Source organism: Cupressus sempervirens, chromosome 11 (genome assembly GCF_028749045.1).
Source record: "Cupressus sempervirens isolate cs-2001-9-10 chromosome 11, ASM2874904v1, whole genome shotgun sequence".
In the NCBI taxonomy this organism is placed as follows: domain Eukaryota; kingdom Viridiplantae; phylum Streptophyta; class Pinopsida; order Cupressales; family Cupressaceae; genus Cupressus; species Cupressus sempervirens.
Window position 1 is genome coordinate 597,881,854 of NC_143128.1, and position 23,527 is coordinate 597,905,380.

Genomic DNA, 23,527 nt, shown 5'->3' on the forward strand with positions numbered 1-23,527 from the left:
AATGGGGGAACAATTATATATTTTTAGTTTCTTCTACTTTGACCTATGCTTAAGTATAAATTCATATCCTTGAACCAAAATTATAAATGTAATCAAGAATGATCCCATATTTACATTAATGATTAATCACATCCCCTTAAAACTTTTTGAATTAGATTCTCCTTCAGCAATCAATGGAAATTATTACTGTATAGAAATGTTTCTTGCATATTTCATTTTCATAATCCCCAATCCAAATTCATTCTAATGCTTTTCATTTGGTGACGAGTGTGATGGCAGTGAAATGAGATGTGTAGTCAAACATAAGGGTGTATAAACAAGATCATTAAAAAATAGCTTTCCAGGACATATAATAGTTTAACTAATTGAATACCACTCCCTGGGTGGTTACAGAGGGTGACAAGCCCAATACACCAGATTGGTTTCTCACAAGGCAGTGACCTAAAGAGCTACTGCACCTTATAATAATAATATAAGCAGAAGAGCTCTGATCTTTATGGGATCGAAAAAGATCTCCAAGAAGGTGATCAAATGGTGGTCCATTTGCAGAGATTGAAATTTTCCAACTGTACTTACTTTGAGTTGAAACACAAAATACTGCTTTATGCAAAATTATGAAGCATATCAAAAGTAAAACTGTGCTATTGTTGATCTCAGTATTATCTTGACAGTTTCCAATATTAATGCTTGCCATGTAGGCACAAATGAAGATCCAGTAGAAGTTGAAACTAAAGAAGGGGAATTAAAGAGGTAACAGAAGAAGAGGGTCATTGACATAAAGCTGATCGCTACTCTCACTACAAAGAAAAAGTTTTATCTAGTCAAGTAGAAGTGCATGCCAGATTTCAGACAACGCTTGCATAACTGAAAGAGAATTCATGAGAAACACTGAACTAAATCTTCCATCATGCACAATGTGGCACTTCAAGTCTGAAGCATTAGGCTTAGAAATCTATCAGGCATGGTATGCATGAGATATGCTGCCCACCCGCCCCCACATCACACAGATTAGTTACAACTTTAACCAAATTTTTACCATATATTTATTATTGTAGGGCATTGTCATGTTTTATTTTAAAGTCAAGTACAGTGCTTTTGGAACTGAATCAAGGAAAAAGAAAAGCAGAAGTAAATGCACTGGAATGACATGCTAAAAAACAATAGGATTAGAAACAACAGGGTGGTAGGTAAAAGAGTTTGGGGAGAAAGTAGTTTCAAGAGACAATAATAGAAGAGTAAGAAAATTGGGTTGCTTAACAATTGTTTGGTGTAGATAAATGAGAATGTATGAAGTTTCAGAACGTCAAATAGCTAAGCAGAAGTTTCTTTTAAGATGTTGTTAATCTACAGCTACCTACGATTAATTTTCTTACCATACTCTGTCTCTATTTTCAATTTACATTCTGTACTGTTAGCTCAGTTTGATTGTTAACAATACCTCCACATTGGTTGGAGGCAAGAATAGCTGGTTGTGATATCAAACTTGTTGCTAAGATATTTTATCATTTAACCTTCTTTAACGTGAGATCATATCAAAAGTGAATTATATTTTTTTATTGTGTTTTTTAATTTTTATGAAAGAAAATGTTTTGTAATCGTCCATTTTATACTGTGGCTTTCATCATTTGCCTGCTCCTTGTTTAGATACTTTGGGAGTTTAGTTTGCAACTGTGTTTTATAGGTTTCCTTCTTTATACTGTTCTCTTTTGATTTTATGAGGGGATTTGCAAGGTCGGAGGGAAATATGGTTTTGCTTTTTCATTTCCTTGCTGGGTAAAGGATTAGAGTGGTATTGCTATTCATATTAAAACAGCCCAGAAAGTTAAGGATTGAAAAGGGCTATGCAGTCTGCCTTGTATATGGCATGAGTTTTTCATTTGCATTAGAACGTAATAAGATTATGTACTTCCAGCAACAGAGCTTGTTTGCATTAGTTTCAATCAGACTACGATTACTAATGCTTTGTTCTGTTCTGTTTGTTCTAGTTTACAAGTGACATATGAGTTGCAAGATCAGAGAATCCAGATACGTGTTAAATCTGCAGGAACAAGGGTTCATTTGCATCAAATTAGATCACTAGATTGAAATATGCATAAGATATCTTTATAATTTGGTATCAGTTTCTAACCTGAAATTAATTTCATAAATAGCATATATTAGCAAATCAGTTTTGACAAAAGGGAGGCTCTTCGAAAATTTGAAGTTTCCTAAGAATCCTAACATACAAAAAGGAAAAGCCCGTGATATCTGCTGTGAAAAAGAGACAGGAAGTGGCGCTAAAAACGTGGAACTTTTTACACAGGTAAACTAAATACAAGGCATAAATGATTACTTTTATGCTTACAAATTTACTTCAATGCCCATTTAACAAATAGATTACCTCTTGTAAACTGGCGAAACCGTCCTGTCATTAAGATGGTATGTAGCTCAACCGTGTTTCACAACGTAAACCAAAATTTATTGGTGTCAACTATTCAGCCAAAAGCAATGAATTTGATTTTGACGCTCATGTTTACTATTTACTAGGGTATCTTGCTGTAATGAATTCCAGAGACCTACTTGATGAATTCATGGACATTTAATTATTTCAAGTTTTTTAATTTTACCAATGACTTTGGTCCTTGGCGCAAGTAATGATATAGGAGTTTTGCATCCGTTTCCTACCTGTAATATAGTTAGCTGCGCAGAGAGAGTTGTTGCTTCTGTTTGAAGTGTCTGAACTTTATATTCCAACTCTGATGTATATCGCGTCTTCCTTTCTTTTGAGCGTTGAGCTGATTGTCTGTTAGCCAGGATCCTGTACAAAATTCAAAAGAATTCAGAACATAGGGACGCAAAAATTTAAAAGAAAAGCATCAGCAGATCTGGAAACTAATCAAAGATATGATTAACTGGCCTTTTTACTCGTTTTGGATCAATCATGGAGAGTTTTGCAAGATTATCTGCCGCCATAGCTTTCATTGATTCCGATGACTCTGCCTCCAACCATAACGGCTCATCCACTGAACTGCCATGACGATGACTAGGTCGAGTTTGTGGACCTGAAGGGGAGCTTCTGACAGGATCAAATCCTGAAAAGTCACAATCCACAGACAAACTTCTTGCATGCATGATAATTGGAGCAGTCTCAATTTTCGCTTGATTGGAAAAAGGCTTTGATCCTTTAGCCCCTGTGTCTCCAAACATGCCAAACAAGTATTCCCCCCCACCTTCATGCAGAGGGCTCGAGCCAAAAACACTAAACTCAAGGTCTTCTGGTAAATGGAAAGCGATTTCGGACTGTGCTCTTCTGTGTGTTCCAAATGTAGGAGTATCCGGCATCTCATTTATAACATCTGTATGGAAATTATGTCCTGAATTTTTCCCCCCATTGTTTGACTTGGTCCGTAAATCCATCATTGTTCTTCCCGTAAAGATCTCATTTCCATCCCGTAGCCCTTCCATTTTCAATTTTCCTGTCGATATTTTTAGGGTTTCTCGTCAAATGAGTACTTTTGAATACCAATCCAGATAAGAAATCCTTCTCCAAACCTAAATTTTGAGGCTACTCTTCCTTTTTACGAAATTCCAGGCACAAATGGAAATTAGAAAGGCAACTTAAGCATCTAACCAAACCAGGGAGTATTTTATGAAGACTAAAGCAAGCAGATGACACTAAAACATGCTGTGAATCAAACACGGGTTCATAATCAAAGTTGTCAATCCAGAACGTATGTGAAATTTGTAGAAAATGACGAGAGATGTGATAGGTATAGAACATTTTGCCATCAGATTCATCAGTGCCTTGCCCATGAATTCTGGATTGCAATTAGGAACTTAAAAATGTGTTTTTTAAACAGAAAGTATCCCACTAATGGAAATAATTGATCAAGACATGGCAACTTCTTATTAATATAAACTATTTGACTCTGTCAATGGGCTTTTCTCATATTAGAGTCAGAAGTTGTTCGCCCTATTTTAAAAAGTAAATGCTCGGTCTTTGGTTTAAAAATGGCGAAGTAACATACATAGTCTTATCGATTGGGCTCACATTTACAGAAAGAAAGAAGAAACGGCGCTGAAAATGAGTATATGCTAATGATTTTCTCTGTATATTCTGAGAAAGGTCTAGTTTCCATAACTTGTTTATGAGAAGGAACACCTGCATTAATGAGAGGGCGCCATCACGGAGTGGTGTGGATGCGACTTTGTCTTATCACCGGGGAGATAAGTGGGATTACAAGGACTCCTAGATTAGCTCGAATAAAACAATCAAAACATTCTGTGGATCATACAGCATCGTATTACTTTAATCATGGTTTCCATATGTTTGGTATAAATAGAAAAGTGAGCGAAACTCTAAGCATGTGTTACAAGGAAATCACTGAAATTCAATGCTATTTTAAAAAACTCACAGGGATAGACACAACGGGTGAAAGCAAAACGAGATGAGTTTTTTAATAGGTCTGAGAGTTATGAATGCTGATAGGCATTTTACAATGGCAGAATGGGGAGTGGGATGGTGTAAGGGTGTTAATGTTAACTTTTATTCTTTTTGGTTAAATTTGACAATCATTTACATGTCAAAAGTTTAAATCTTATTATAAATAGAATATACTTTTAAAAATAATTTAATAAATAACACATAAAATATTTATTTAAATTATAATATTTGGAGATATAAATCATTCATTTTTAAAGAATTAAAATAAAAAACTTAAGTTCGTAAAAAACTAAAATAAATGGAGATAAAGGAAATATAAATTATTTTAGACGTCGTAAATTAAATTATAATTATTTTGTAGTGGATATCTATCAACATTTTTTTAGATATATTTATTTAAGATATTTATACTAGTTTATATAAAAATAATATTATCTACTAAGAAACGTGGATATCAAATCACATCTTTAGAGTTCATACAAGGCATACATTTAAATTATAAAGGAGAAGAAAACAAATTGCTAAGTTGTAACAACAATAGTAGAGGGGGAGAAGGTCCTAGCAACTCTACTTATTTCAGAGATTAGCAAGGTTTGTGGTGTCTATAAAAAGGTTATAACCGTTGATGTCCTATATTTTTCTCTACGAGCTAGTGAGATAGCAAAAGTCAATTGAAGAAACTTGTTGGAATCAAACTAACTAGAAACTCCACTAATAGACCATCCAAAAGTCCCCTTTGTGAGAGGCAAAGAGTTGGGGTATTGAAAAGAAAATCATGACCTTCACAATCATTCACGATTTTTTATGACATGCGAAGGAGAAGTTTGTGAGCAAGCACCCTGATTGCCAGAAGTAGAAATATTGTCCCTATTAGAGCCATAACACACAATGTATTTCTACATTAGTTGACAAGCATTTAAAGGTGAGCAAGTGCAACTTTATTAGCTTGCACCTAAATTTGTAATAACACATTTAAACAAACAATTGCTTTAGAAAAAATAAGATATGTTGATTGACAAAACAATCAAGCGACAAATGCAAATTTTCAATCTTTCCAAATTTTGAAGTAAAACTCCACCTCAAGAGCATATGTTAAATTTGATTGAATTTATTAGGGATACGAAGCCAATTCCAAAAGGCTCACATGTTCGGTGAAAAGCTCTTGAAAAAATCATGAATCTAGATCCAAAACTTTGGGGTTTGAGGACAAGACCAAAATATCATGAACAACCAAATGAGAAAGTCTAGAGGTCATAAGAAGGCCTTGCCAGTTTTGGTTTTAAATTGTACAATGAGAAATAGGAAGTAAGAGTGATTAACCCTATTCCTATTGCACAATTAATAGGAAGATGACCCAATAGGCTCAAGAGGACTTAAGTGCTAAATGAGTGCAATTATCCTTTGTTTTAATGATTAGTTGAGTTGATTTTTGGAGGAATGTGATTGGATGATACAATACAAAGGACAAAATAGACAAGAATGTCAAGGTGTAGAATACACAATCTGAAGTAAAATAAAAAGCCATATATATGTACCTAAAATAGAAATTGGATAACACTACTAACCTGTGATTTCAATTTGAAGTTTATTTAAAGGGAAGATGTCACCTAGGACATCCTATTTCCAAGAAGAGTGTGAGTGAAGTGCCATGTTCCTGGCACTTTTGACTAAACTTAGTTGTAGACGATCCATTAGGTCTTGTACTTTCTAGATTTGAAACAATGTGTATGCCAGATGTACTTGTACACCAGAAAATAGGGAAAAGGCTTTGTAGAAGGGTTTGCCTCAATCAAACCCCAATTTGGAATTAACACTTAAATGAAATGAAATAAATGAAAGTGTGTTGTTATATAGAAGAGGCTAGATCTAAAAAGGAGTATATCATACCTTAGCAATGCAAATACTTCTTTGAATGTGATTATGTATGTTGATGTAATAGCTTGGGCTTCATACAAAAACCCAAAAGAAAATCATGAAAGATAAAAGCTTGTGTAATGGATGTTGTAGTTTGTCACAATGATTGATTACAGAGCGAAAGAGGATGACTTGAAGATTTGAATGCTTCAGTTTATGTAGATGGATGCTTGCACAAAATTGTAAGAGATCTATTGAATTCCATTTGCTTTATTTGCTTGATGATCCAGATGAGAAGAGATAGGTTTCATTTATACTTCTCACAACATTTCAAAGTTCCAAACTTGAAGGAGGCCAATATCAATTAAGAGATCCTACTAATCCATGAAATAGGCAATTGATTCAAATTTTGGGCAAAACATTGGGGAAGAGGATGCCTTGCTCAGTCACTTCTCAAGAGAAATGTCCCTTTACTGATTTTATATGATATTTCAAGCCTCTAATCAGATCTTTAAGATCAAACAACCAATATTTCAAAGATCCACCAATTTTTCAAGAAACCCTAAATTGGGTATGCCGAAAATAGTGCCAAAAACTTCACAGCTTTACATATTATTAATAAATCTGAAAGTGGACTTTTTTTATAAAAATTTCAACAGCATAACAGCCTCCAAAATTACATTTCTAGATCTGTATAACATTTACATAACAGCTCCCAAATGGAGGATAAAAACAATGCTCATCGGGCTCCCGAAAACAACACAGAACAGCCCGAAAACACCACAAAAACACTAATAATCTATCACAGAAGTATAATCACGACCAAATACATATATTTAGCTTTATTATAACATCTAAATGTCTGATATACAGCAACAACCCAAACTGATATGAAATACTCAACCGAAAACACCAAACTCTTACAAAAAACACACCCGAAAACCCACAAATCTGCATTGTTCAGCACAAAGGCAAACTCTGCATGAGCATGCACATGGAATGGCTTCAAACTCTCATCCTTAGCCTTCCCAGAAACTTGCAAACTCCCGTTCTTGGGTCTCCTTCTCCACAGGTTTGGCAGCCTCTGAAGAACAACAAAGCAATGCGCAAAAATCAAGTTCTGGAATTAGCCCAAAATGCCTCCAAACCCCCTTAAAAGAGGGCATAACCCTAACTCATGTCCAAGAGGGGTTAATAAAATATAATTTAATAATAATTTTTATTTATTAGTCCATTGGTTTCCAAAGATTAGCCCCTTTTTCCAAAACTTCACCTTTTTTGGAGCCTGCCTGCCTTAGCAAAGTTTATTATTTTTAATTATTTGAATAGGGGACATGACAAGTCCTCCCCTCCCAAATATTTCTTGTCCTCAAGCAATGAAGGTTAGAATTCTCAAGAATATGTGCTCCTTCCCAAGTTGCATCCTCTTGTGGTAATCCTTTCCATTTGACCAAATGCTCTATGACGCTCCTGTTTCTCAATCTTTTCTCCCTTGTATCCAAAATCTCTTCTGGTATCAAAACTAATTTCCCTTCATCATCAAGAGGTGGTAAGTCTGTAGATACTATGGTTTGCTGGCCTAGAACCTTCTTTAAGCAAGATACATGGAAAATATTATGTATTTTGCTATTTGGTGGGAGCTCCAATTCATAAGGTACCTCTCCTACCTTCTTGATGATCTTATAAGGCCCATAGAACCTTGGCTTGAGTTTCTCTACCCCACTCCTCTTCAAGGTGCTTTTCTTATATGGCTGCAACCTAACAAATACCAAATCTCCCACCTCAAAAGATCTTTCAATCCTTTTCCTATCAGCATATAACTTTTGTTGGTTCTATGCATGTTGTAGATTATCCTTGAGGGACCTTATTATGTCTTGGCTTTACTTGACGAAATCATTTGCTGCAGGTACTCTACTATCGGAAAGTATTAGATTAACAAAGGAAAAGGCATCATAACCATAAAGAGCATGAAAAGGAGGCATACCAATAGACATGTGATGAGATGTATTGTAACAATACTCCCCTAGGTGTAACCATTTCACCCAAGCATGTTGTTGATTTGAAACATAGTTCCTCAAATATCCCTCTATCCATTTATTAACTATCTTTGTTTGTCCATCTGTTTGAGGGTGATAGCTAGTACTGGGAGTGAGTTCAGTTCTTGCCAAATGAAAGAGCTCCTTCCAAAAAGAGCTGAGGAATCTACTATCCTGGTCACTTACAATGTTTCTAGGCAAGCCATGTAATCTAAAAATTTCCTTGAAGAACAATTCGGCCACTTGTGATGCCTTGAAATCAGATGTGATAGGAAAGAAATGTGCATACTTAGTTAGTCTATCTACCACCACATATATGCAATCCTTACCTTGAACCTTGGGCAACCCAGTGATGAAGTCCATGGAAATACTTTCCCGTTTTTGTTCAAGAATAGGAAGTGGCTGCAACAACCCTGCAGGAAAATTTTGCTCACTCTTGCTTTGTTGGCATACCATACATTCCTTAATGTGTTTAAGGACATCCTCCTTCATAGCCTTCCATGAAAATCGCTCTCGAATTTGCCTGTATGTCTTGAAGTATCCCTGATGACCAGCCAAAGGTGTGTCATGAAAGGCCCTCAATATCCTCTCCTTAGTTTTTGATCATGGCACTAAAAAGATCCTGTTCTTGTAATAAATCAATTCATCAACAACCTTGTACCTGTTATCATCCACTAACTTATCCAAAATCTTGGTGGCAAAGGAATCTTTAGCATACTCTGAAATTATGGAGACTTTCCAATCAGCAGAGATAGATATTAAGGAACACAAAGTGGGCTTTCTTGAGAGAGCATCAGCAACCACATTATTCTTTCCTTTCATGTATTCAATATCAAAATCATAAGCTTGCAATTTTCTTACCCATTTTTTTTGATGATCATTCAAATCCTTTTGGCTCAAGAAGAACCTGAGGCTATTATGGTCTGTCTTTACAATGAATCTTCCACATACCAAATATTGTCTAAACTTATGAAGTGCATGCATGATTGCCAATATTTCCTTATCATAGATGGAGTAACCTTTCTCTGATTGATTTAATTTTCTACTCTCAAATTCTATTGGATGTCCCCTTTGAGTTAGGACAGCCCCTATACCTTCTCCAGAAGCATCACATTCAACAACAAAAGGTAAAGAGAAATTTGGAATTGCAAGCATAGGGCATGAACTCATTACCTCCTTAAGCTTATCAAATGTTTTTTGTGCCTCTTCTATCCAAACAAAAGCTCCTTTCTTTGTCAAATCAGTCAAGGGGGTAGCAAGCTGAGAAAATCCCTTGGCAAATCTCCTATAGTAGCTACACAACCCAAAGAAACTTTTCACCTGTGTAAGATTAGTGGGTGGAGGCCAATCCAAAATTGCCTGGATTTTTTGTTGATCAACCTGTACTCCTTTAAAACTTATAATATGTCCCAAATATAGGATCTTTGTCAAACCAAACTTACATTTAGATAGCTTAGCATAGAAGGATTGTTGCTCCAAGATTCCCAAAATAGTGTCTATGTGCTTTAGATGCTCTTCCCATGTTTTACTGTAAATCAAGATATCATCAAAAATTACCAAAACAAATTTTCGAAGATGCTAGCTGAATACCTTATTCATACAAGATTAGAATGTTGCAGGTGCATTAGTGAGGCCAAATGGCATAACAAGAAATTCAAAGTGCCCATAGTGACATCTGAAAGCAATCTTTTCCACATCTTCATTCCTTATTCGGATTTGATGGTACCCTGATCTTAAGTCAATTTTTGAGAAGCATACAGCACCATGTATCTCATCAATGAGTTCATCTATGCGTGGTATGGGATACCTATTTTTTATGGTCTTCTTGTTTAGAGCCATGTAGTCTATACACATTCTCATTGTACCATCCTTTTTCTTGACAAGTACCACAGATGATGCAAATGGACTAGAGCTAGGCCTTATGAATCCCATGTCTAGGAGTTCTTTAATAGTTTTTTCAATTTCTTCCTTATAACCTCTTGGATGGCGGTATGGGGTTGTTATAACTAGTTTGGCACCCTATTCTAACTCTATAACATGCTCAAAACCTCTATCTAGTGGTAATCCTGGAGGCAAGTCATTGAAAACTATACTATGCTTATCAAGAATATTTTGAATTTCAAAATGGAAATTACCTTGATTCTTTGGAGAGCTTGTGGGATGGATTATGACTCCTGCTGCCCATGCTACTTGACCTCTTCGAAAAGTCCTCTCCATCCTCTTTGCAGAGACCGCCTTAGGTGCTCCATTTGATAAGCCTCTCAATATGATTTTTTTCCCATTGAAATGAAATTTAAACTCCATAGTTTGATGGTTCATGTAATAGCCTCCAATAGAGTGCAACCATTGAACACCCAATACAAGATCTATCTCCCTAATACCAACCACATAGAAGTCATCACATAACTCATAATCTCCTAAGGTCATCTTGAGTTGTTTCACCACCCGTGTGCAAGGCATAGTGAATCCATCAACTACAGTAACATTGAATCCCTCAAAATCTTCTGCTTTAAGCCCTCTTTTCATGACAAATCCCTCATCAATAAAATTGTGAGTTGCCCCACTATCAAGAAGAATTGTCAACCTTTGCCCTGCTAGTACCACTCGAATTCGAAAGAGATGGTATCTTGGGACTCCTAATAATGCTGCTAAAGTGCCATCCTTGCTGATTTCTTTTTCTTTCTCTTCTTCTACCTCCTCCTTAGTGTCATGAAATTCCTCATGCTCATCTGAATCAGATTCTGAAGCAACTTCAATATAGTGCACTTGACCTTTCCCCAAACATCTGTGTCCTGGAATCCATGGTTCTCTACAAGTACAACAAAGCTTTTTCCTTCGTAATTCACTCCTAGTCTCTTCATCTACCTTCTTTTTTGCCACATTTATCACATCTTTTGGTGGTAGTGTTGGGAAAGTCTTTTTCTAAAAATTTCCCTTATGTTGCCAAAGATTTGGGGGTTTTTGATTAGTGACTGGTTTCATGGGCACGCAAGTTTCAAGTTGCAAGCTTCCTGTAAGGTTGAGGGTGAGAAAGCCTTAACCAAACCCTTAACAGAATCTTCTAAACCATTAAGAAAAAGATAAACAATCCTCTTTTCACTCATATCAGGTATCATAACAACCACTGTTTGAAACTCTTCTATATACTCATTAACTGATTTGGTTTGCTTCAACTTTGACAATTCTTTAAAGTACTCTTCATCATCCTTGAGGTCAAATCTATCTATCACTCTTTGACTGAAATCATCAAACGTAGTTACCTGATCATGACCTTGAGTAGTCATTCCATGATACCACCAATCATAGGCTGCATCTTCCAAGTGTAGACTTGCAAATTGAATAGCATCACTCTCCTTCATGGGGTTAAGTGTGAAGAAAGTCTGTAATTTTTGTAGCCATGCTCTAGCTGAAATTTTATTTGTTCCATCAAAAGTAGGTGTTGTAAACTTGCTTATTTTATTTTTGAGCTCTCTTCCACTTATGTCATGCTCCCTCCTATTCTCTTTCTTGGGCATCAAATTGTTCATCATATCCACATATTCTCTAAAAGGAACCAAACTGTGAAAGTCATCATCTAAGCCATTCTAAGTAGCTCTTAATGCAATCAAGTTACCTGTAACCTCTTCCACGGGATTAAGGGCTGGATTCGTTACTGGTGGCTCATCTGTAGGCAAGAAAATAGTTTTGGTTGATTTAGATGGTGTGGATTTCAGATTTCTTGGCTCCTCTGAAGTGCTCCCTTTCTCATTAATAGATGCAACTCCTTGCAGTTTTTCTGTCAATATTCGCAAAGCCTCTCTAGTTTCTGCCAAACTATCCACTGTTTGCTTCTGAGTATTTTGGATGTCTTGGAAGAATTTCTTTGCCATCTCATTTGGATTAGCCATACTTTTCCCTTCCTTGGATTTTGTACTTTTACTTTCAACTAGAGGTTTGATCAAAATTTCTTTATTCTTTTCTCGTTGCAAATATCTCTTTTCTCTTTCACTTGGTTGCATGCAAACTTCTACAAACCCTCAGGCTGGCAAGATCATAGCTCTGATACCACTGAAATGTCTGTTTACTAATTTTATATGATATTTCAAGCCTCTAATGAGATCTTTAAGATCAAACAACCAATATTTCAAAGATCCACCAATTTTTCAAGAAACCCCAAATCGGGTATGCCGAAAATAGTGCCAAAAACTTCACAGCTTCACATATTATTAATAAATATGAAAGTGGATATTTTTATAGAAATTTCAGCAGCATAACAGCCTCCAAAATGAAATTTATAGATCTGTATAAAATTTACACAACAGCTCCCAAACAGAGGATAAAAACAATGCTCATCGGGCTCCCAAAAACAACACAAAACAGCTCGAAAACACCACAAAAACACTAATAATCTATCACAAAAGTATAATCATGACTAAATACATATATTCAACTTTATTTTAACATCTAAATTTCTGATATACAGCAGCAACCCAAACTGATATGAAATACTCAACCGAAAACACCAAACTCTTACAAAAAACACACCCGAAAATCCACAAATATGCACTATTCAGCACAAAGGAAAACTCTGCATGAGCATGCACATGGAATGGCTTCAAACTCCCATCCTTAGCCTTCCTAAAAACTTGCAAACTCCCATTCTTGGGTCTCCTTCTCCACAAGTTTGGCAGCCTCCGAAGAACAACAAAGCAATGCGCAAAAATCAAGTTCTGGAATGAGCCCAAAATGCCTCCAAACCCCCTTAAAAGAGGGCATAACCCTAACTCACGTCCAAGAGGGGTTCATAAAATATAATTTAATAATAATTTTTATTTATTAGTCCATTGGTTTCCAAAGATTAGCCCCTTTTGCCGAAACTTCATCTTTTTTGGAGCCTGCCTGCCTTAGCAAAGTTTATTATTTTTAATTATTTGAACAGGGGACATGACAAGAGGATACCTACAACATCATCATCCTACCAAAAATGGAATATATTGAAATTGGAAGATAGGAAGGTAAAATAAAAGCCATATTTTGAAGGTCACTTGATTATATAGTCAAGATGAAATACAAAGGCCTCAAATGGTAACATAGGGCCCATGTTGATTAATAATGATTGAATTGGAGATATAAGAAAGGAGCACGTCTAGAAATAAAGGCCTCACATCAATTTTAAATGAATTTGAATTAACATAGAAAGTTCTTATTTGAATTAACATAGAAGTTCATATTTGAATTTAGGTTTACATTACGTGTCATGTGAAGTCTTATCAAGCATGTTAAAATGAAAACAAACTATTTGACATGTGTTAAACAATCATGAAATTGTACACACCTAGATGGTGAAGCTTAGAATTTACAATGGTATGCAAAGTAGTCTACCAATGTAAATGATAGATCTAGTTTGAAGTTGGCACGATAAAAATATGGGAAGAAAGATAGTCACAATATTATTGAGGCTTATAATTATCAATTGAAATGTTTGGTTCCCAGAGAAGAATTGATTCCAATTTTTTGAATCATATTAGTCATGATTTCCCTTGTGGTTCTATCAAACATTACATTATCTTGATTGAAACTGTGAAACTTAGCCTTAGTTTCAATCCATTGCATGGGATTCATAGTTCTGGAGAATAAATCATATAGACATTGAATCCTTTTTTACGTTAAATATTAAGGTCTGCATCCAAGCAAAATTTTCTAGAGGGTAACTTTGATTATTTGCAGAATAGGGGACCACCAAATATTTTATTTTTTGATGGAAATCCTCTTATAAAATAAAATTATTATGAGAAAGCTAGAGTTTTGGATTTTCAAGATTTTCAAAGGTTGTTAACAATGAAACTTCCTTAAATGTAAACTACATTCTTTATGGTGAAAAGGTTATGTCCCTTCTAAGAAGGTTGTCCAGTTGGATGTTCAAAGGAGATGCAATATAAAACAAGGATTTTCTAGGTCTTATCTCTAGTGAGGGCATGGATAATTCATTTCACACAAAGCATTAAACCTTTTCCATGAAGTCTATAACAACCTCAAACCTCTAAGTTCACAATAGAATTTCCAAGAAAGTTGTGAAAGCTTCCCTATAAGAGAAATCTTTTTTTGTGATCTAGTCCACGAATTTATTTATTTTCATTGAGAGCTCTAGTTGTTTTCCATATGGATGCCTATGAAGCTTAGAAAAGAAATTAAAAATTCCTTGAGTCCATTTTTTTTTCAAGACCAATCCACCTCCATTCAAAGGTATTTAACCAAGGGTCAAGTAAAAAGGATTATCTATAACACAAAGTCATGTCATAGAATGGTAATGCCAAAACCTTGACAAAACTATCCAAATATTCGAAGACTTGTTTTTTATATTTATCCTCTTCATTGAAAGTGAAGAATTAATCATTTATAAAGTGTCTAGTAATAAATTGATTCAAAGAGTTAAGAAAGGTGATACCTCTAACAATCCCTTGAGACAAGGTGGGTCAAATTATAGACAAAGCTTTTAATAGTTCAAGAACATAGTTGGCTCCAAGGGACAACCTTGATGAATTAAATTAAAGATCCCAAAGGCATTAGATTAGTAACTATGAACAAAAATGTAGGTCAATGCATCAACAAAGACCATACTAGTAGATTAAAAAAATAGGGCCCAAATCGCACATCTTGAAGCATGGTTATAAGGGCCATTCAATATGATGAGGCAATTTTCAAGAAAATATCCTTTTATTGAGAATGTTGAGCCCATTTCATTTCTTTGTTGTTATGTGGAGCCTAATTAGACTTAGAGGTTATTTTTCCCCCACTTTATTTGGCATGGTTTCCCCCTAGATTTTGCTACATGGTTTTGGGGGTTGCGCCCCCAAGATGGGGTCAAGGGGCACCACCTCTTGCGGGGTCCTAGGGAAGAACCCCAAGTGCACTCTCTGTAGTAGTATATAGTGGGGTCAAGGGGAAATGCTCCCACATGGGTTTTTGGAGGCAGCGCCCTAAAAACTCAACTGACTTTATTATCGTAAAAGACACCAGCTACTTTTTTTTCTATCAGATGACTTATTCTAGCCCTATTTTTGTAAGTGGAAAAATACTTGTATAAAATGGCTTAGGGTTAGGGATTTCATAATGTATGATGAGATTGTAGCTTCTTGTGGCAGTATTGAGCTATAAGGGATTATAGATTGCAATCAGGTTGTAATCACTAGATAATAAGAATATTAGACTTGTTTTTGGTAGACATAGCATAGGGATTGGGTGAACCACATTAAATATTTGTGTCTTGTGTTCTGTTCTATGTGATTTATTACTTTTTGATATTGGTTATATTTGCATGTAATTGTTATTTTTGTCTCATTAATTTTAACAATCTTCCCAAATTACAATGATGTTATCTAAAATCTATCTGAATTTTAATAAAATTAGTTTGTTTAAGGCACATAATATGTGGAAGGAAATGATACACATTAGTAATGATTGTGTATGACTCATTGAGTATGGTGATAACTTTGCAAATGTGTATTGATGAACAAGCCTCATAGCTGAGAGGGGCCCACATGAATTATAAAATTTATTTTCCATCACTAAACTTCTAATCAATAACAATAATAACTTTTGATCTATTGGTTAAGCATATTAAACATTCATAGAAAATGTAAACATGAAAAGTACAAAAATAATGACACAAAGAACACCATGATTTACATAGAAACCCAAACTGGGAAAGTCTTGAAGAATATAATTATCATAAAATGAACACCTGATAGGGTGATATTAGTTAATATGATTTTAACAAGAGGCTCACAACCATTTTTTTCTCATTGTGTTTTGACTCATTGTTGATAGGCTTACTGCTAGTTGAGATAACACCCCTTATACAAAATAAATATCAAAATAGATACAACAATAATGTGAACTAACTGAATTGCATCTAAGTATGAACAATCATTTATTTGTTAAAGCTCTACTACTTCTCCTACTAGTAGATATGAAAAATATGATCTTCTTTCTACTCATTATCTAATCCACTACTATTGGTATGTAAGCTTTGCATTGATATTCAAGTATGTCTCCTAATGAATTAAAAATCACCTATACAAATGTACTATCCTAAATTGGAAGCACCTAAATTTAATGATGGTTTAACAACCATTTAATGTGATTCTGTCATTTATTTGCATCTCTCCCCTTTCTTATCATTTCTTCTCATTCCTCCTAGGAAAAATTAGAGTAAGACCTAATAAATCCTCCTTCTCTCATAGTGTAAAACTTGAGGTAGGATCTAACCACTGGGTCCTCCCTTAACTTTCTCCTATTACTCATGATCTATTTTCTACACTAAATTTGAACTTTTCTCAAAAATCCTACTTGATTTCCAAAGATCGAGACCCATTTTGGGATTCCCTAAGGTTTTAGGACCTAGTTAGCAGGGAAGCAGTGTATTCCTACTCAATTAGAGATGCAGTGCACCCTTGCTAGTCTAATTAGGGACACAATACATCCCTTCTTGGGATCCATTTTGGGTGCCCTTCTTAAGTTCTGAGTCAGGGGTTATATGAGGTGCAAAATTCTAAGTATAGTCACCCCACAAGAAAAAGTTATTTTGAACCCTTTATAAACCCATTCATTTGCCCCATTTCGAAGATGTCATCTCATACCAAAATCCCTTACATGCACTAGATCTCAAGCACTCAAACATTCTTCAAACATTCAAGGTATTCAAGCAATTTCTCCATTGAAGATCAAGGATTCAAGCATCCAAGAAATTGGAGGACCTTATGCAAGAGCTAGCATTTTCATCATTCAAGATCTCCCTTCATACATTTAAGATCCTTTGTTACATCTTCTATATCAATCATTTCATTAATTCCTACAAAAAAATTCAAGCACATTCATTCATGAAGGTTTTGGTTTACTTTGATTTCCTTTCTTATGATTTTAAAGTTGACTCAAGTCTATTGCATCTACATACTTGATTACATTCCAAATTCAAGAGTATATTCATATATTTGCATTGCTTCATGTTAGATCTTCTTCTACTTGCTAGCATTCTCTATTTTCTATCTCCAATAAAGGTTAATTTCTAAATTGGGGTTTAACCAAGGAAAACCCCCCATCAACAAAACATAACCCTTGTTTCTTGCAAGTTGCAGATCTCAGAAGGAAGAACAAGTTGAAGATTCAAATACACTTTTTGCCAAACTTCATATATTTGAAATCTATTTCACATTCAAAGATTGTTGAGAAGGGCCACATTTCACCCCCTCTTTCAAAAGTTGACCCTACTGTGCCTACTTGTGAAAGTTAACTCTTCCAAATAGCTTCATCTAATGATTTATAAATGCTGTAGGTCTTACAATTTCCATTCTAGATTGTGAGATTCAACACTTTCAAAGATCATTTGTCAACCCCTTTTTTTAGGTTTGTACTCTGTAAGGTACATCATCCTCCCTTCTCCATTTCCAGACACATTTCCACTTTCTTATATTCAGCTTCATATTTGCACATTTACTTTCCTAAATACCCTCTTAAGGTGGAGGTGAGGAAGAATTAAGTCCAAGCAATTTACCCTTTTGCATTAGGTTATAAATTGACACTTCCTCTTATGTTAGTTGAGCCTTCATTGCAAGATGAATATTGATTTCCCCCCTTTATTTATGGTTAAGGTGATTGATTTTATTTTGGTGATTACTTGTGGATTAACATCGTGAGTACATTCTTTTGTTTTCTTGAACATACATGTCTAGTGTATATTGAAACCACTTAGGGAGACATAATGGTACCTTCTTCCCTTCTTCAATCTATCCTATATCATTTATGAATTTGTATTCTTTTATAATTTGATGTTTTCTTTTGTATTAATTTATTGTGTTACATAGGGATTAGCATCCTAAGTGCAACCTCGTGCTTGTACGTGCATCCTTGTTATGAGGAATCTATCATTAAGGGTATAAATTGGATTTTCTTTGTCTCTTCTCTCAAGGATCCATTATCCCTTTTTTGTTCCTCTCATGATAACTAAGTATCCATCACATGGTATCCTTTCATCTCTCTATATCATTCATCTATATATTTATATTATTTTGTGATGCATTCTTATCTATGGGTACGCAAGGCTTTGTTACATACAAGATCATGTGTCATTGCCTAGAAAATGTTGTTTCATCCATTATATTTTAATGTTTCTCATCTAATGATCATCTATAGTTTAATTCATATGTGATATATTTTATAACATCTCATGTTGTTTGGAATTTATTAACCTATGATGTTCTCTATGGTGTTGCATTATTTTATAATACTTCTTGTTGAATATAGGTTGTTTATGTTTTGTGCATGGCTCTAGGTTTTTGCCTAGAACTCATCTTTGTATCCTACAAGATTTTTTTATATAGTCCACCACAGATTTCTTTTTCTCTCCTCATTCTTGAGGGGAAAGATGCCTTGTACATTCTTTTTCTCTTATTTTCTAAGGAACTACTTTCCTTGGACTTAAGTGGTACTTGTTTTTTTTTATATCAGTAAGTGGAACTTGTTTATTATGTGACATTGTTCTTTCTTTATGAAGAATTGTGTCTTGAATATGGATTCTCTCTTTTCAATATTTTTTTTCCTTTGTCATTTTCTCTTCTTTATCAACAAAAGATATCTCCATTATATACATTTTCCCTTGCTCTAAGTTAAAGTTTGTCATCCTTCATCCAAGGATCACTATTCCACCTATACACAAGGAGGATGAATAGGAGCATTCTTGTTCTTCTTTCCCCTTTCTTTAAGATGTTACCTTGATCAAGTGCTCCTCTTAGGTAGATGTCTTGTCATCCAGATTTCTTCCTTTTGAGGATCCTCTTTCCATAAGTGATATATCCTTTTCATGATTGATTGTATTCTTGTATTGTGAGGGTTAAGACTCTACACTAGGCACACAATCCATATTGTTTCTTTAAGAATATCCCCTTGTTGTATGAAGTGGATATCCTCTTTATCTTCTTTCTCATGTCTATTGTATATGCGTGATAAGCAGGGGGCATACACATATTTTTCTTGTACATAGTTTTCTCCAATAATCATGGAGTAGCAAATATGAATTCTAAGTGTGACTAAGAGTACTTCAGCCTTGGGGGTTTGGTATGTTTTCTTGGTTATCCTCAAATCTATGCATTATTTCTTCATCCCTTTTATACAAACACACACACATGCTAAATCTCATATATGGGTAATGCATAGAAATTTTCTAAATCTCATATACGGGTAAGACATCCACATATATGTTAAATCTTATATATGGGTAACACATACAAATTTTTTGAATCTCATATATGGGTAATGCATTCAAGCACAACATGCTAAGTCTCATACACAAGTAATGCATTTTTATTGGACTATGCCATGGTGATACAAGGGCATTGGTATATGGGTGGAACTTTGGTGGGATGACTAGTAGGTTACCACCCCATTATACTATTCAATGTCATCTTTTGAAAGAAGATTTTCCCATGGTTCACAGTAGGGTGGCCACCATACTAGGTGAGGTAATCACTTCTCCTCCCTTCTCTCTTTTTATTTCATACTATTAGAAATAGATCCTAAAGCTATGTTATTAATGATGTTGTTCTTGCATTTATTATGTCATAATTTATGCTCTTGTAATGGCCTTCAAAATATGATATTAGTGGGTGAGACATTTCTTCAATTGATGTCTCTTTTGCTGGTTGATTTGGGTTTGTTTTAGTACTAACCCCCTTTTTGTGTCTTTTTATTTTTAGCTTTGTTTTCTTTTTTCTTTTCTTTTTCACCCTTGTGCATGGATGTGGAGCTAAGACCCTTTTTCTTGGGGGCTTATTCCCTTTAAGTGATGTTCTATCTCATTGTGATTTGTTAGAATATTCTCTTCTCTCTCTTCTTTACTTTACCATGACTATAGGTAGATCTATAATATCATTAAAGTGGGGGCTAAGTATACCATCTTAACTTAGAATCACCATAATTTAATGATGGTCTAGCACCCATTTAATGTGATTCCATCATTTATTTGCATTTCTCCCCTTTCTTATTATTTATTTTCATTCCTCCTAGGTAGAATTAGGGTGGGACCTAATATATCCTCCTTAGTATTCCTATCTCATGGCATAAAAATAATGGTAGGATTTAACCACTTGGGTCCTCCCTTGCCTTCTTCCAATCACTCAGAATCTAGTTTTCACACGAAAACATACTTTTCTTGAAATTTTTTGAAGACTGGGACCTATTTTAGGATCCCAACGGATTCTTGGAGGTTTTAGGACCTGATCAATTAGGAATTGAGTGAATCCCTACTAGTCTAATCAGGATTGTGATGTGTCCCTACTTGGAACCCATTTTGGGTCCCCTTCTTAGGTCCCGAGTTTGGGGTTATATGAGGTGCAAAATTTTAAGTATAGTGGACTTACGGAAGAAATTTATTTTGAGCCCTTTATAAACCCATCCATTTTCCTCATTTTGGAGATCTTATCTCATACCAAGCATCCATCATGCAGACTAGCTCTTAATTACTCAAGCATTCTTCAAGCATTCAAGGAATTCAATAAAATCTCTAGTGAAGATCAAGGACCAGGAATTCAAGCAATTTAAGGAGTTTATGTAAGATCTAGCATTTCTGAAATTCAATATCTCCCTTCATACATTCAAGATACTTTTTTACACTATTTTCTACATTCATCCTTCCATTCATTCCCAAGGTGAATTTCAAACACATTCATTCATAAAGGTTTTGGTTTACTTTGATTTTCTCTCTTATGGGTTTGAAGTTGAGTCAAGGCTATTACATCTATATACTTGATTATGTTCCAAATTCAAGAGCATATTCATAGATTTACATTACTTCATATTATATCTACTTCTACTACTTGCTAGCATTCTCTATTTTCTATCTTGATTCAAGGTTAATTCCTAAATTAGGGTTCAAACAAGGAAAACTCCTCCATCAACAAAACAAAATCCATTCTTTTGTAGGCTATGAATCTTGAAAGGAAGAACAAGTTGTAGATTCAGATACCCTTTTCACCAAATGTTTAATATTTGAAATTTTCCTCTCATTTCTAGAGATTGCTAATTAGGATCATATTTCATCCCCACCTCCAAAAGTTGACCCTGCCAAACATATGAATGAAATCTGGGTTTTGTGGATCTCACAATTTCCAGTCCATCATGATGGATTGAGCACTATCAGAGATTGTTTGACAACCCATTTTTAGGTTTGTATTTTTCAAGGTATATCATCCTTCCTTTTCTATTTCCTTATATTCAACTTCATATTTGCACACATACTTTCCTAAAAACTCTCTTAAGGTAGAGGTTAGGGAGAAGAAAGTCCAAGAAATTCACTCTTTTACATTAGGTTACTAATCAACACTTCCTCTTGTGTTAATTGAGCCTTCATTACAAGGTGAATCTTAGTTTCCCTCCTTTATTTATGGCTAGGGTTGTTGATTCCATTCCTCTCCTACACAATAACTACTATAGGTTTGCACATAATATGCAATGAAACACTTTCACATCACTTGTCCACACACTCATTCACCCTCAGATACAAAAGGTTCTTCTTTATTTATATTGGTATCTAATTATACACATGTTAGCCTCACACTAAGTTTGTGATACACCAATGAAAATTTTGATACATCACATTTAATCTCAAAATATTGTCCCTAAATCTAAGGCATGCACAATAATTTCTTATCTAGCATGAAACATCATGACTCGTAGGTCACACTAAAGATATTACAATTCACGTTGCATTTGCCTAAGTAATTAGAACGCCACAATCAAAACCAAAAGATGAAATCATAAGATAATCAAGACCACTGATAGAGAAATCTTCACTATATGTTGTAGCTAATATACCAAAACCATATGAAGCACTTTACCACTGCTCAAATATCTGAAATATATAAAGAAACACTTTGTATTCATAGAAATCGCTAGGAACTAATAGATACAACTTGAACAAAAAAAACCATACAAATGCACTAATGCATATGAAGCATTAGTTAAATGTAGTACACTTTCCATGAGGCACCACAATAGATCAAATTATTTATAGCGAGCCCACCTCCTCTAGAATTCCTATTCTACCACTAACAACCAACATAATATATTCATATCTACCAACAACCAACCAATACTAGAGTATCAGAGGTTTTGACATCAATGCCGACAAATTTCAACACTACCTCGCATATTCTAACACATATTTCCTCTTAATATCTAATTGTCGGTAATTTTTTGATGCTTGTTTTATTAATACATTTCCCTAAGGATTTGGAATGGAAATCTTCCAAATATACTTTAGGCAAATGTTCATTGGTGCAGGAGCACCTAAGCACAAAGGAATACCAAGGGGCTACAAGAGGATAGAATTCGTATCATGAATTTTATCATCTTTTAAATGTATCATGAGTCTATTTGAATCATATGTAAGGCTATGTGAAGCCATTTGTATGACATTGTTAATATTATATTGTTAAGGTCCTAGTTTGGTTAAGAAGATCAAAATATGAAAGAATGCCTAATAAAGGATATAATTGATGTAAAATGTCTATTAAGTACATTTTAGGGTGATTCAATTGTCCATAAAAATATTTATTAAGTTTGGAGTTAAAATTGCAAAGTTGTCACATTGACATAAAATGTTGTAAAAAATCCATAATGTTGTAAAGGGAAGGATTATTAGTTTAAAAGGTGGTTGGGAAGTTATAAACCACCATAATAACTATAAAATAATTATATTGTTCATTCCAAAACCAATGAATGGGAAGAGAGAGATCATTTTGAATCAATTGACGTCTTCAAAATTTGTTGTTTTGATTGGTGTTAACTATTTTTCTGTTGATTCCAGGTCTTGTACGAACCTGTATGACCTAGAAACATTGTACAAAGTGTATATTTTTTTAATTAGGATGAGTAATTTTCCTTTCAACTTTGGTTTGGAGTGATTATGTGGAGAAATAAATAAGTATGAGCATTTTGGTGAAAATGGTTGTTTGTAGATTTGAGAATATTTGGAAACAACCATATTGCAGGGTTTGGTAAGGACACATTTGAACAAGTTTGAGAACCTAAATGGATTCATTGGAGATATATGTGAATAATATTTCATTCCCTTTTTTTGGAGTCATTTTGGTTAATATTTGTAGAGTTATGGACCTTTTAGTGAAAACTGATTTTTAAATATCTTTGTTGGAGTTGTAGGCAAATACTTGTGCTTGTATAATGA

At 34.6% G+C, this 23,527-nt stretch overlaps 1 protein-coding gene across 1 annotated transcript in view; it reads right to left on the reverse strand.

Annotated features, from left to right (window-relative positions):
• LOC149531094 (transcription factor RF2b-like) overlaps positions 1–4,488 on the reverse strand; it is a 64,522-nt gene extending 60,034 nt beyond the window's left edge. The window contains exons 1-2 of the mRNA XM_089808947.1: positions 2,897–4,488; positions 2,665–2,797 (exon numbers count right to left, since the gene is read on the reverse strand). Coding sequence (XP_089665073.1) covers positions 2,665–2,797; positions 2,897–3,444 — 681 coding nt within the window. The 5' untranslated portion in view covers positions 3,445–4,488. The remainder of the gene's footprint in view (positions 1–2,664; positions 2,798–2,896) is intronic.
• Positions 4,489–23,527: the final 19,039 nt, after the last annotated feature.